Source organism: Oncorhynchus keta, chromosome 1 (assembly GCF_023373465.1).
Source record: "Oncorhynchus keta strain PuntledgeMale-10-30-2019 chromosome 1, Oket_V2, whole genome shotgun sequence".
NCBI lineage: Eukaryota > Metazoa > Chordata > Actinopteri > Salmoniformes > Salmonidae > Oncorhynchus > Oncorhynchus keta.
This window is the reverse complement of record NC_068421.1, coordinates 86816107-86830175: the sequence shown is the minus strand read 5'-3', so window position 1 is coordinate 86830175 and position 14069 is coordinate 86816107. Positions and strand designations below refer to the sequence as shown.

The 14069-nt window shown below is 50.6% G+C and overlaps 1 protein-coding gene and 1 long non-coding RNA gene across 51 annotated transcripts in view; one reads left to right on the top strand and one right to left on the bottom strand.

The window, feature by feature from the left end:
• Positions 1-14069, bottom strand: part of kifap3a (kinesin-associated protein 3a) — a 47435-nt gene that overhangs the window by 21075 nt on the left and 12291 nt on the right. For all 50 annotated transcript variants that reach the window (XM_052463511.1, XM_052463513.1, XM_052463521.1 and 47 more), the window contains exons 12-17: positions 12325-12433; positions 12079-12191; positions 11668-11833; positions 7759-7884; positions 6486-6584; positions 3717-3802 (exon numbers count right to left, since the gene is read on the bottom strand). In XM_052463511.1, coding sequence (XP_052319471.1) covers positions 3717-3802; positions 6486-6584; positions 7759-7884; positions 11668-11833; positions 12079-12191; positions 12325-12433 — 699 coding nt within the window. The remainder of the gene's footprint in view (positions 1-3716; positions 3803-6485; positions 6585-7758; positions 7885-11667; positions 11834-12078; positions 12192-12324; positions 12434-14069) is intronic.
• Positions 6783-7752, top strand: LOC127907627 (uncharacterized). Its single transcript, XR_008065200.1, has 3 exons — positions 6783-6910; positions 7278-7423; positions 7499-7752. It is a non-coding gene; the product is annotated as an uncharacterized LOC127907627 (long non-coding RNA).

The following is a 14069-nucleotide window of genomic DNA, read 5'->3' as shown; positions in this document are numbered from 1 at the left end:
GAGTGTCTGGCAGGACATCAGGGAGGGCTGGGGAAACTAAACTAGCAGTATAATTAGCTGTAGGAGAGTGGCTGGCAGGACATCAGGGAGGGCTGGGGAAACTAAACTGACAGTATAATTAGCTGTAGGAGAGTGGCTGGCAGGACATCAGGGAGGGCTGGGGAAACTAAACTAGCAGTATAATTAGCTGTAGGAGAGTGGCTGGCAGGACATCAGGGAGGGCTGGGGAAACTAAACTAGCAGTATAATTAGCTGTAGGAGAGTGGCTGGCAGGACATCAGGGAGGGCTGGGGAAACTAAACTAGCAGTATAATTAGCTGTAGGAGTGTGGCTGGCAGGACATCAGGGAGGGCTGGGGAAACTAAACTAGCAGTATAATTAGCTGTAGGAGAGTGGCTGGCAGGACATCAGGGAGGGCTGGGGAAACTAAACTAGCAGTATAATTAGCTGTAGGAGTGTGGCTGGCAGGACATCAGGGAGGGCTGGGGAAACTAAACTAGCAGTATAATTAGCTGTAGGAGAGTGGCTGGCAGGACATCAGGGAGGGCTGGGGAAACTAAACTAGCAGTATAATTAGCTGTAGGAGAGTGGCTGGCAGGACATCAGGGAGGGCTGGGGAAACTAAACTAGCAGTATAATTAGCTGTAGGAATGTGGCTGGCAGGACATCAGGGAGGGCTGGGGAAACTAAACTAACAGTATAATTAGCTGTAGGAGAGTGGCTGGCAGGACATCAGGGAGGGCTGGGGAAACTAAACTAGCAGTATAATTAGCTGTAGGAGAGTGGCTGGCAGGACATCAGGGAGGGCTGGGGAAACTAAACTAGCAGTATAATTAGCTGTAGGAGAGTGGCTGGCAGGACATCAGGGAGGGCTGGGGAAACTAAACTAACAGTATAATTAGCTGTAGGAGAGTGGCTGGCAGGACATCAGGGAGGGCTGGGGAAACTAAACTAGCAGTATAATTAGCTGTAGGAGAGTGGCTGGCAGGACATCAGGGAGGGCTGGGAAACTAAACTAGCAGCATAATTAGCTGTAGGAGAGTGGCTGGCAGGACATCAGGGAGGGCTGGGGAAACTAAACTAACAGTATAATTAGCTGTAGGAGAGTGGCTGGCAGGACATCAGGGAGGGCTGGGGAAACTAAACTAGCAGTATAATTAGCTGTAGGAGAGTGGCTGGCAGGACATCAGGGAGGGCTGGGAAACTAAACTAGCAGTATAATTAGCTGTAGGAGAGTGGCTGGCAGGACATCAGGGAGGGCTGGGGAAACTAAACTAACAGTATAATTAGCTGTAGGAGAGTGGCTGGCAGGACATCAGGGAGGGCTGGGGAAACTAAACTAGCAGTATAATTAGCTGTAGGAGTGTGGCTGGCAGGACATCAGGGAGGGCTGGGAAACTAAACTAGCAGTATAATTAGGTGTAGGAGAGTGGCTGGCAGGACATCAGGGAGGGCTGGGGAAACTAAACTAGCAGTATAATTAGCTGTAGGAGAGTGGCTGGCAGGACATCAGGGAGGGCTGGGGAAACTAAACTAGCAGCATAATTAGCTGTAGGAGAGTGGCTGGCAGGACATCAGGGAGGGCTGGGGAAACTAAACTAGCAGTATAATTAGCTGTAGGAGAGTGGCTGGCAGGACATCAGGGAGGGCTGGGGAAACTAAACTAGCAGTATAATTAGCTGTAGGAGAGTGGCTGGCAGGACATCAGGGAGGGCTGGGGAAACTAAACTAGCAGTATAATTAGCTGTAGGAGAGTGGCTGGCAGGACATCAGGGAGGGCTGGGGAAACTAAACTAGCAGTATAATTAGCTGTAGGAGTGTGGCTGGCAGGACATCAGGGAGGGCTGGGGAAACTAAACTAGCAGTATAATTAGCTGTAGGAGACATCAGGGAGGGCTGGGGAAACTAAACTAGAAGTATAATTAGTAGGAGTGGCTGGCAGGACATCAGGGAGGGCTGGGGAAACTAATCTAACAGTATAATTAGCTGTAGGAGAGTGGCTGGCAGGACATCAGGGAGGGCTGGGGAAACTAAACTAGCAGTATAATTAGCTGTAGGAGAGTGGCTGGCAGGACATCAGGGAGGGCTGGGAAACTAAACTAGCAGTATAATTAGCTGTAGGAGAGTGGCTGGCAGGACATCAGGGAGGGCTGGGGAAACTAAACTAGCAGTATAATTAGCTGTAGGAGAGTGGCTGGCAGGACATCAGGGAGGGCTGGGGAAACTAAACTAGCAGTATAATTAGCTGTAGGAGAGTGGCTGGCAGGACATCAGGGAGGGCTGGGGAATGGGCCAAAACACTGACTGCTATATTGTTCCATCCAGGGATTGTCAGATCCCCCACAGACTACTAAAGAATCCCACAATGCACTGTTCTGTGTGCCAGCACCCTTATGATGCTGTTACTAATAAAAATGTGGTGTGGTGCGATGGATGGTGCTGCGATGGGGCTGTGTGTGTGTGTGTGTGTGTGTGTGTGTGTGTGTGTGTGTGTGTGTGTGTGTGTGTGTGTGTAGCTTGGCTGAGGAAGGTTGAGGACATCCACAGATTCTGTTTTCCTTTCTCTGCGGGGGCCATGTGGGAGTTAAAGGACTTCTTATGCGTTCAGGCCCTGCAGATTAATCATCAGACCCAGAGCAGAGCCTGCTGACAGCCATTCCAGGCCTCAAACGGACCCATTGTCGCATCGCAGGGCCCAAAGTGGCAGTGACACTTTTTGTCAAAGTGCAGACTTATGACATGGCTAAAGTGGATTAATGACTACACTGCTGATTTCCCCAGGACTATTAGTCTGTAGTAAGGGCTTGATATGAGGCCTAATCCATCATAACCAGAAAGCTGAGCTCATGATGTCTAAGAGTAAAGGAGTCAGCGGATATAAAACAATGTTCAGAGCATTTCTCAATGTTCCTTAGAGAAAATCTGAATCTAAGAATATCCCCATGAATTATGTTTCTGTCTGACCGAGAAGAACCATCTATACGCAAGTTTCTCTCTCTCTCTCTCTGAGGAGTGTGTGTGTGATCAAAGAGGAACGATTCAAGAACACACAGTAATGGCGTGTGCTGCTAAGGTAGCCTGCGGCTCTGAAGACTGATGATTGTGTGTGAGAGTATGTGTGAGTGAGTGTGTGAGAATGTGTGTGTGTGTGTCTCTCTCTAAGGCAGGGTCTGCTTTCTCTCTCACCTTCCCTGTTCTGCTCTGACATTCTCCAGAGCCTGTCCTGGTCTTTCATGTGGTTCACAGCTTAATAGTTCTCACTGATAATTTCAATGAAACACTTCCTCTCCCCCCACTACCTTCCACAGCCCGGCTTGCTGTAGTCTACTGCTAATTACACTGATCTCAGGTCTGTGACAGATCACACTATGACTGGAACTTAAAACACACATGTCAATCAAAATCTGACCCAGGAATTTAGTTTCCCAGTCCAGGCAATCTGAACAGTACTATTTCCTCTGTGCCTACCTACATTAAGTAGGAATGGATCAGGAAAACCAGGATTTTGGCTCAGGTATAGGCTAGGTCAGTTTCATTTAGAAATTAATGGGAAGAAGAATTACAGGAAGAAAACCATTCATGATATAGGGTAACTTGGGGATGAGACATTATGCCTAGAGAGGAAGGAAGGAAGGAAGGAAGGAAGGAAGGAAGGAAGGAAGGAAGGAAGGAAGGGAAGCAGGCAGGCAGGACAGACAGACAGGACAGGTACTCACAGCGATGATGTCCAGGGTGTTGTTACAGACTTTCCGTATCTCAGCGTTCTTGTCGTGCATCAGGTCAATGAGGTAGGCAGGAGCCTCTGGAGAGAGGGAGTCCAGTAAAGGACAACAGAGGAAGGGAGGGAGGGCGAGAGGGAGTCCAGTAGAGGACAACAGAGGGAGGGAGGGCGAGAGGGAGTCCAGTAGAGGACAACAGAGGGAGGGAGGGCGAGAGGGAGTCCAGTAGAGGACAACAGAGGGAGGGAGGGCGAGAGGGAGTCCAGTAGAGGACAACAGAGGGAGGGAGGGCGAGAGGGAGTCCAGTAGAGGACAACAGAGGGAGGGAGGGCGAGAGGGAGTCCAGTAGAGGACAACAGAGGGAGGGAGGGAGGGCGAGAGGGAGTCCAGTAGAGGACAACAGAGGGAGGGAGGGAGGGCGAGAGGGAGTCCAGTAGAGGACAACAGAGGAAGGGAGGAAGGGAGAGAGGGAGTCCAGTAGAGGACAACAGAGGGAGGGAGGGCGAGAGGGAGTCCAGTAGAGGACAACAGAGGAAGGGAGGGAGGGAGTCAGTCCAGTAGAGGACAACAGAGGAAGGGAGGGAGCCTAGTAGAGGACAACAGAGGAAGGGAGGGAGGGAGTCCAGTAGAGGACAACAGAGGAAGGGAGGGAGGGAGTCCAGTAGAGGACAACAGAGGAAGGGAGGGAGGGAGTCCAGTAGAGGACAACAGAGGAAGGGAGGGAGGGAGTCCAGTAGAGGACAACAGAGGAAGGGAGGGAGGGAGTCCAGTAGAGGACAACAGAGGAAGGGAGGGAGGGAGTCCAGTAGAGGACAACAGAGGAAGGGAGGGAGGGAGTCCAGTAGAGGACAACATAGGAAGGAAAGGAGAGAGAGAGGGAGTCCAGTAGAGGACAACATAGGAAGGAAAGGAGAGAGAGAGGGAGTCCAGTAGAGGACAACATAGGAAGGAAAGGAGAGAGAGAGGGAGTCCAGTAGAGGACAACAGAGGAAGGGAGGGAGGGAGTCAGTCCAGTAGAGGACAACAGAGGAAGGGAGGGAGCCTAGTAGAGGACAACAGAGGAAGGGAGGGAGGGAGTCCAGTAGAGGACAACAGAGGAAGGGAGGGAGGGAGTCCAGTAGAGGACAACAGAGGAAGGGAGGGAGGGAGGGAGTCCAGTAGAGGACAACAGAGGAAGGGAGGGAGGGAGTCCAGTAGAGGACAACAGAGGAAGGGAGGGAGGGAGTCCAGTAGAGGACAACAGAGGAAGGGAGGGAGGGAGTCCAGTAGAGGACAACAGAGGAAGGGAGGGAGGGAGTCCAGTAGAGGACAACAGAGGAAGGGAGGGAGGGAGTCCAGTAGAGGACAACAGAGGAAGGGAGGGAGGGAGTCCAGTAGAGGACAACAGAGGAAGGGAGGGAGGGAGTCCAGTAGAGGACAACAGAGGAAGGGAGGGAGTCCAGTAGAGGACAACAGAGGAAGGGAGGGAGTCTAGTAGAGGACAACAGAGGAAGGAAAGGAGAGAGAGAGGGAGTCCAGTAGAGGACAACAGAGGAAGGGAGGGAGGGAGTCCAGTAGAGGACAACAGAGGAAGGGAGGGAGGGAGTCCAGTAGAGGACAACAGAGGAAGGGAGGGAGTCTAGTAGAGGACAACAGAGGAAGGGAGGGAGTCTAGTAGAGGACAACAGAGGAAGGGAGGGAGTCTAGTAGAGGACAACAGAGGAAGGAAAGGAGAGAGAGAGGGAGTCCAGTAGAGGACAACATAGGAAGGAACGGAGAGAGAGAGGGAGTCCAGTAGAGGACAACATAGGAAGGAAAGGAGAGAGAGAGGGAGTCCAGTAGAGGACAACATAGGAAGGGAAGGAGAGAGAGAGGGAGTCCAGTAGAGGACAACATAGGAAGGAAAGGAGAGAGAGAGGGAGTCCAGTAGAGGACAACATAGGAAGGAAGGAGAGAGAGAGGGAGTCCAGTAGAGGACAACATAGGAAGGAAAGGAGAGAGAGAGGGAGTCCAGTAGAGGACAACATAGGAAGGAAAGGAGAGAGAGAGGGAGTCCAGTAGAGGACAACATAGGAAGGAAAGGAGAGAGAGAGGGAGTCCAGTAGAGGACAACATAGGAAGGAAAGGAGAGAGAGAGGGAGTCCAGTAGAGGACAACACATGGAGGGAGGGGACAACAGAGAGAGGGAGAGAGGGATACTCTCTCTACATTTCTAGCCCTTTACCCTATAATTTTGCTGTTCTTTCTCCTCAGACACGTCATTCAACGATGTCTGTTTAATCAAGATCACAGTGACAGAAAGAAGCGAGGAAAGACTGCTTTTTCTCTTTCATTTCTTGAAAGGAGACACGAGACAGTTGCCCTGTGGCCAAATGAACAACTCTTACATTTCCTGTGATGAGAGAGATATTGTAAAGCAGAAAGCCTCTCCCAAGGCAGACCACTTGGTAGAGATCCCTCTGTAATATTCTCCACAGAAAGAAAAACTTCTAGCAAATATTACCGCAAGCCATTTGTCAATTTTACGTACACCGCCTCCGATTCCAACTGTACAGCATTACACTGTGTGGAGCACTGAGGTCATTGATAGGGTGATTTTTACTGCGACATTGAAAGAAGCAGAGACATGGTATAGGGTGGCACTGTTGGTTACCACGGTAACACATAATACAGCACAGAGTGAGGTAATTATGGGGTGAAGTTTGAAGTAATTTAGGAGTGGGACATTGAAGGATCATTTGGGCCGTAGTTCTGAGATGAATTGTATTGTGGGAAGAGAAAGGATACGTGTGTCCTTGATGATGACGTCCCTGGTGGCCTGGTGGACCACCATCTGGTACAACACATAGACAATCTGACACACAAACTCATCATCCTCCTGTTGGGCTATAGGGAAGGTGAGAGAGAGAGACAGAGAGAGGTGAAACAACACAGACAATCTGATCATCCTCCTGTTGGGCTATAGGGAAGGTGAGAGAGAGAGACAGAGAGAGGTGAAACAACACAGACAATCTGATCATCCTCCTGTTGGGCTATAGGGAAGGTGAGAGAGAGAGACAGAGAGAGGTGAAACAACACAGACAATCTGATCATCCTCCTGTTGGGCTATAGGGAAGGTGAGAGAGAGAGACAGAGAGAGGTGAAACAACACAGACAATCTGATCATCCTCCTGTTGGGCTATAGGGAAGGTGAGAGAGAGAGACAGAGAGAGGTGAAACAACACAGACAATCTGATCATCCTCCTGTTGGGCTATAGGGAGGGAGCGAGAGAGAGACAGAGAGAGGTGAAACAACACAGACAATCTGATCATCCTCCTGTTGGGCTATAGGGAGGGAGCGAGAGAGAGACAGAGAGAGGTGAAACAACACAGACAATCTGATCATCCTCCTGTTGGGCTATAGGGAAGGTGAGAGAGAGAGACAGAGAGAGATGAAACAACACAGACAATCTGATCATCCTCCTGTTGGGCTATAGGGAGGGAGCGAGAGAGAGACAGAGAGAGGTGAAACAACACAGACAATCTGATCATCCTCCTGTTGGGCTATAGGGAAGGTGAGAGAGAGAGAGACAGAGAGAGGTGAAACAACACAGACAATCTGATCATCCTCCTGTTGGGCTATAGGGAAGGTGAGAGAGAGAGACAGAGAGAGGTGAAACAACACAGACAATCTGATCATCCTCCTGTTGGGCTATAGGGAAGGTGAGAGAGAGAGACAGAGAGAGGTGAAACAACACAGACAATCTGATCATCCTCCTGTTGGGCTATAGGGAAGGTGAGAGAGAGAGAGACAGAGAGAGGTGAAACAACACAGACAATCTGATCATCCTCCTGTTGGGCTATAGGGAGGGAGCGAGAGAGACAGAGAGAGAGGTGAAACAACACAGACAATCTGATCGTCCTTCTGTTGGGTAGACACACAGGCACAGACATATGGAGGTCAGGACACAGAGCTCCCCTGAAAAATGTAGTATTTCACTGGAATAACCTCCATTCTGCTCTATCTTAACATTAACCCTCTAGAGAGTGGAACCGATCATGGGTCCTAACTAATACCTACCGTTGAGCAGGTCGATGAGAGCAGGGATGATGCCAGACTTGGCCATCGTGGCAGCACAGGAGTCATCCATGGACACCGTCCCTATCATGATCACCACCTCTAGGATCAGGTCATCCTCTGCCGAGCCTGGTGGTGGGTGGGGGCAGAGGTCAGGGTTCAAAGAGATCAAAGCTGAGAAGGGAGAGGTCACTAAGGTCAAAGGTAACAGGCCCCAGTGCGTGTGCTCTCTAACATCATCCCATGATGTAGGACCAGTCAGTGACACAGAGAGTGTTATTGAAGGTTATCAGTTAGAGAGGTTGGGGGTCTACTTTTGTTCAACTTGGTATGGTCCAAAAGCTTTCACTTGTCAAATCAAATTTTATTGGTCGCATACACATATTTTGCAGATGTAGCTAAATGCTTAAGTTTCTAGCTCCAACAGTGCAGTAATATCTAACAATACACACACAAAAAAGAAATCCAGAAATATCAGAACAAGCAATATCAGAGTTTGGAACATAGCATCATGCTGTGTGGATGTTTTTTTAGCGGCAGGGATGGGAGACTAGTCAGGATCGAGGGAAAGATGAACGGAGCAAAGTACAGAGAGATCCTTGATGCAAACTTGTTCCACAGCGCTCAGGACCTCAGACTGGGGGCGAAAGATTACCTTCCAACAGGACAACATCCATAAGCACACAGCCAAGACAACACAGCACTGGCTTCGGGACAAGTCTCTGAATGTCCTTGAGTGGGCCAGCCAGAGCCCGGACTTGTACTTGATCAAACATTTCTCGAGAGACCTGAAAATAGCTGTGCAGCAACGCTCCCCATCCAACCTGACAGAGCTTGAGAGGATCTGCAGAGAGGAATGGGAGAAACTCCCCAAATACAGGTGTGTCGAGTTTGTAGTGTCATATCCAAGAAGCCTCGAGGCTGTAATCACTGCCAAAGGTGCTTCAACAAAGTACTGAGTAAAGGGTCTGAATAATAATGTAAATGTGATAAGTTTTTTTGATTTCTAATACATTTCCAAAAATTTCTAAAAACCTGTTTTTGCTTGTGGGCTCTCAACATGGATGGGGGCGGGCTATCAACATGGATGGGGGCGGGCTCTCAACATGGATGGGGCGGGCTCTCAACATGGATGGGGGCGGGCTATCAACATGGATGGGGGCGGGCTATCAACATGGATGGGGCGGGCTCTCAACATGGATGGGGGCGGGCTCTCAACATGGATGGGGGCGGGCTCTCAACATGGATGGGGGCGGGCTCTCAACATGGATGGGGCGGGCTCTCAACATGGATGGGGGCGGGCTATCAACATGGATGGGGCGGGCTCTCAACATGGATGGGGGTGGGCTATCAACATGGATGGGGGCGGGCTCTCAACATGGATGGGGCGGGCTATCAACATGGATGGGGGTGGGCTATCAACATGGATGGGGCGGGCTCTCAACATGGATGGGGGCGGGCTCTCAACATGGATGGGGCGGGCTCTCAACATGGATGGGGGCGGGCTCTCAACATGGATGGGGGCGGGCTCTCAACATGGATGGGGGCGGTCTCTCAACATGGATGGGGGTGGGCTATAAACATGGATGGGGGTGGGCTATAAACATGGATGGGGCGGGCTATCAACATGGATGGGGCGGTCTCTCAACATGGATGCGGGCGGTCTCTCAACATGGATGCGGGCGGTCTCTCAACATGGATGCGGGCGGTCTCTCAACATGGATGGGGGCAGGCTCTCAACATGGATGGGGGCGGGCTCTCAACATGGATGGGGGCGAGCTCTCCCTGCAGTCTCCTAAAGTCCAATATCATCTCCTTCATTTGTTGACGTTGAGGGAAGGGTTATTATCCTGGCACCACTCCACCAGGGCCCTCACCTACTCCCTGTAGGCTGTCTCGTTGTTGTTAGCAAATCAGGCCTACCACTGTTGAGTTGGAGATGTGCGTGGCCACGTAGAGTACAGGAGGGGACTGAGCACGCACTTTTGTGGGGCCACCGTGTTGATGAACAGCGTGGCGGATGTGCTGTTACCTACCTTCATCACCTGGGGTTGGCCCGTCAGGAAGTCTTGGATCCAGTTGCACATGGAGGGGTTTAAACCCAGGGCCCTGAGTTTAGTGATGAGCTTGGAGGGCATTATGGTGTTGAAGGCTGAGCTGTAGTTGATGAACAGGATTCTTACATAGGTATTCCTCTTGTTTTTAACTCGTCCGGCAGCAAGGCGTCAGTGTCCAAAACGTGGCTGGCTTTCCCCTTATTATTCGTGATTGTCTCTGCCTCATACGTCTTGCATTTGAGCCGTTGAATTGTGACTACACTTTGTCCCTGTACTGTCGTTATGCCTCTTTGATTGTCTTAGAGGGCATCGCTGGTCTGTTTGTACACGTTCGTGTTCCCAGTCACCTTGGCGTGGTTTAATGGGATGGTTAAGCGCTTTTCAGTTTTGAGCGAATGCTGCTTGCCATTTATCCACATTTTTTGGTTTGGATAAGTTCTAATCATCACAGTAAGAACAACATCCTCTATGTACCTGATGAACTCAGTCACTGAGTCAGTGTATACGTTAATACTATTCCCAGTCTGCGTGATCAAACAGTCTTGAAGCATAGATTCTGATTGGTCAGACCAATATTAAAACTGTCCTTACTACGGGTATTTTCTTTTTAAGTATCTGCCTATAGCAAAATGGAGGCTATAACAAACGCAGTCTCAGGATATGTGGTTCCCAGTTTGCACAAAGTCCAGTGTAGTTCCTTGAGAGCTGTCGCGGAGTCGGCTTGGGGGTGGACATATACGGCCGTGACGATGACTGAAGAGAATTCTCTCAGGAGGTAATGCGGCCGGCATTTGATGGTGAGATACTCCAGATCAGGAGAACAAAGGAACTGGAGTTCCTGTACGCTACCACAATCACACCATGAGTACTTAATCATGAAACATACACCTCTGCCTTTCTTTTTCTCTGAGAGTTCTTTCTTCCTGTCCGCGCGATATATGGAAAACCCTGCTGGCTGAATGGACGAGGACAGCATATCCGGAGAGTCATGATTCAGTAAAACAGAGTATGTAACAGTTCCTGATGTCTCTCTGGAAGGAGATCCTCGCCCTAAACCTGTCTACTTTATTGTCCAGGGACTGAGCGTTAGCGCGTAATATACTCGGATGCGGTGGATGGTATGCATGCTTCCTGAGTCTCACTATGAACCAACTCCTTGTTCCTCTTTTCCGGGGATGACGACTTGGAGCAGCCCCTGGCATGAACGGAATTGCCTCGGAAGTTCAAACAAAGGATCCAATTCAGGGAATTAGAACGTCTGGTTGAAATTCTGGTGAGTGACCGCTGATCTAATTTCTCTAAGTTATTTCCAGGTTGTAGGTAATAATGCAAGAAACATTCCGAGCAAATAATTTAAGAAATAACACAAACAAAAAGTTGTCTAGGAGCTAGAAACAGGGCAACCATGTCTGTTGGCACCATCTTGTCATCTTTCTCAAATTCATCAGGGTGAATGCACCTGTAAATTACAGCATCAGTCCCCCCCAACTTTTATCCCCCTCTCTGCCTCCCTCCCTCCATGGTTTGAGGTGGTCTTTGAGGCCTACCTGGTTTGGGGTGGCCTTTGATGCCTACTTGGTTTGAGGTGGTCTTTGAGGCCTACCTGGTTTGGGGTGGTCTTTGAGGCCTACCTGGTTTGGGGTGGTCTTTGAGGCCTACCTGGTTTGGGGTGGTCTTTGAGGCCTACCTGGTTTGGGGTGGCCTTTGATGCCTACTTGGTTTGAGGTGGTCTTTGAGGCCTACCTGGTTTGGGGTGGTCTTTGAGGCCTACCTGGTTTGGGGTGGCCTTTGATGCCTACTTGGTTTGAGGTGGTCTTTGAGGCCTACCTGGTTTGGGGTGGTCTTTGAGGCCTACCTGGTTTGAGGTGGTCTTTGAGGTAGGGCACCAGGTTGTACTCCTTCAGCACCAGTTCCCAGTCCAGGTCAGGGATGGTGAGGTTAGCCAGAGTCCCCAGACACTCTATCACATACTCCTCCCTCTCCTCCGCTCCCATCTGAGCCGCTAGGTCACCCACATAGTCCTTATGAGGTACGAGAAGGGGGTTGGTTACTATAGAGACACAGGGCAGGGTTCAGCACTACAATATTTGTTCTAATAGTGTAGCTATGGATTCAGTTTCTAGCATAAGAACACACGTAGCTATGGATTCAGTAACTAGCATTAGAACACAGATCATGTGAGCCTGTCTAGCCTTATCCGTCTATATCCATACTAAGCATGTTGAAGCTCATCAGTGTTAAGAGTGTGAGTAAGTTCAGTACTCACTATGAAGAGGTTCTTGGTGGGCCCGTCATGTTGTGACAAGTTCCTGATCATCTTCATGATAAGAACATCCTTTAACTTCAGACCCCTCTTCATCAGCATCTTCAGACCATTACCTAGGCACAGGAGAGCAGCATTAGGAGTGAGTGTGTGTGTGTGTGTGTGTGTGTGTGTGTGTGTGTGTGTGTGTGTGTGTGTGTGTGTGTGTGTGTGTGTGTGTGTGTGTGTGTGTGTGTGTGTGTGTTATACCTTCACAGATGACCTGTGCGTTCCTCTTGTTGGCAGCCAGGTTGATGCAGAAGGAGATGAGCTCAGGTTCCATGTGGCTCTCACCACACTCAAACAGCATCTTCATCAACTGTCAATCAATCATCAATACCAATTCATCATCAATCATTATAGTTGGCCAGCAGTCAGTCAGTGTGTTATGGGTGTCTGTTGCCAAGCCTTTCTTTCTACTGTTTGTGTATGGATGTTTGCTTGGCGACATCATTGGCTGAGTAGATGAATCACATCATCACCATGTTGATGACACTGGTCTACATAGCTTCCATACAGTCATTTAGTGGGTCGCCATGGTGACACATGTTGGGTTAAACGCAGAGTACGGGAACAGGCACCCTGAGGTGAGCAGAAAGGTAGAGGTACAGTACACTCGTTGCTGTCTAATCAGGTCTGTGCCTGTCAAGACCCTGGAGGGGAAACCTGAAAGGGCTTGCAAACAGACAACGAGGAGAGTGAGAAAAAGAGAGCAAGAGAGGGAGGGGGAGGGAGAGAGAGGGAGGGGGAGGGAGAGAGAGAGAGAGAGAGGGGCCACCAGGAAACGGCCTTGGAGGTCAACTTTGGGCGGGCACAGGTTCAAAAACGAGTCGCCCACAGCCCCTGCCCTCTGCTCCCCGTCTCCCAGCTCTCCTTCTCTGATTTAACATTAAACAGGAAAGGCTTTAAGCAGGGGCACTGCAGGCCCGCTCCCTGTGAGGAGTCAGCAGTGTGCAATCACACACACACACACACACACACACACACACACACACACACACACACACACACACACACACACACACACACACACACACACACACACACACACACACACACACAGGCCCCGAGTCGGGTATCACATACCAGGGGCCCTGGACCCCAAATCAGCCCCGTCTAGACTCTCTGGCACCTGCCTCTGCTTATTTACCACAGCACAGCCAGAGGAGGCCTAGCGCCATACTACACAGCACACCCTCACTATCTAACCCCTCACTGCCCTCCACCCCCACTATCTAACCCCTCACTGCCCTCCACCCTCACTATCTAACCCCTCACTGCTCTCCACCCACACTATCTAACCCTTCACTGCCCTCCACCCCCACCATCTAACCCCTCACTGCTCTCCACCCCCACTATATAACCCCTCATCCCCCTCCACCCCCACTATATAACCCATGACTGCCCTCCACCCCCACTATATAACCCCTCACTGCCCTCCACTCCTCTTGATCTAATCCCTCACTGCCCTCTACCTCTCCACCCCTCACTTCCCTCTACCCCTCGCTATCTAACCCCTCACTGCCCTCCACCCCCACTATCCAACCCCTCAATGCCCTCCGCCCCCACCATCTAACCCCTCACTGCCCTCCACCCCTCCCTATCTAACCCCTCACTGCCCTCCACATCTAACCCCTCACTGCCCTCCACCCCTCCCTATCTAACCACTCACTGCCTTCCCTATCAAACCCCTCACTGCCCTCCCTATCAAACCCATCACTGCCCTCCACCCCTCATGATCTAATCCCTCACTGCCCTCATGATCTAATCCCTCACTGCCCTCCACCCCCACTATCTAACCCCTCACTGCCCTCCACCCCCACTATCTAACCCCTCACTGCCCTCCACCCCCACTGCCCTCCACATCTAACCCCTCACTGCCCTCCACCCCTCATGATCTAATCCCTCATTGCCCTCCACCCCTCCCTGCCCTCCACCCCTCCCTATCTAACCAC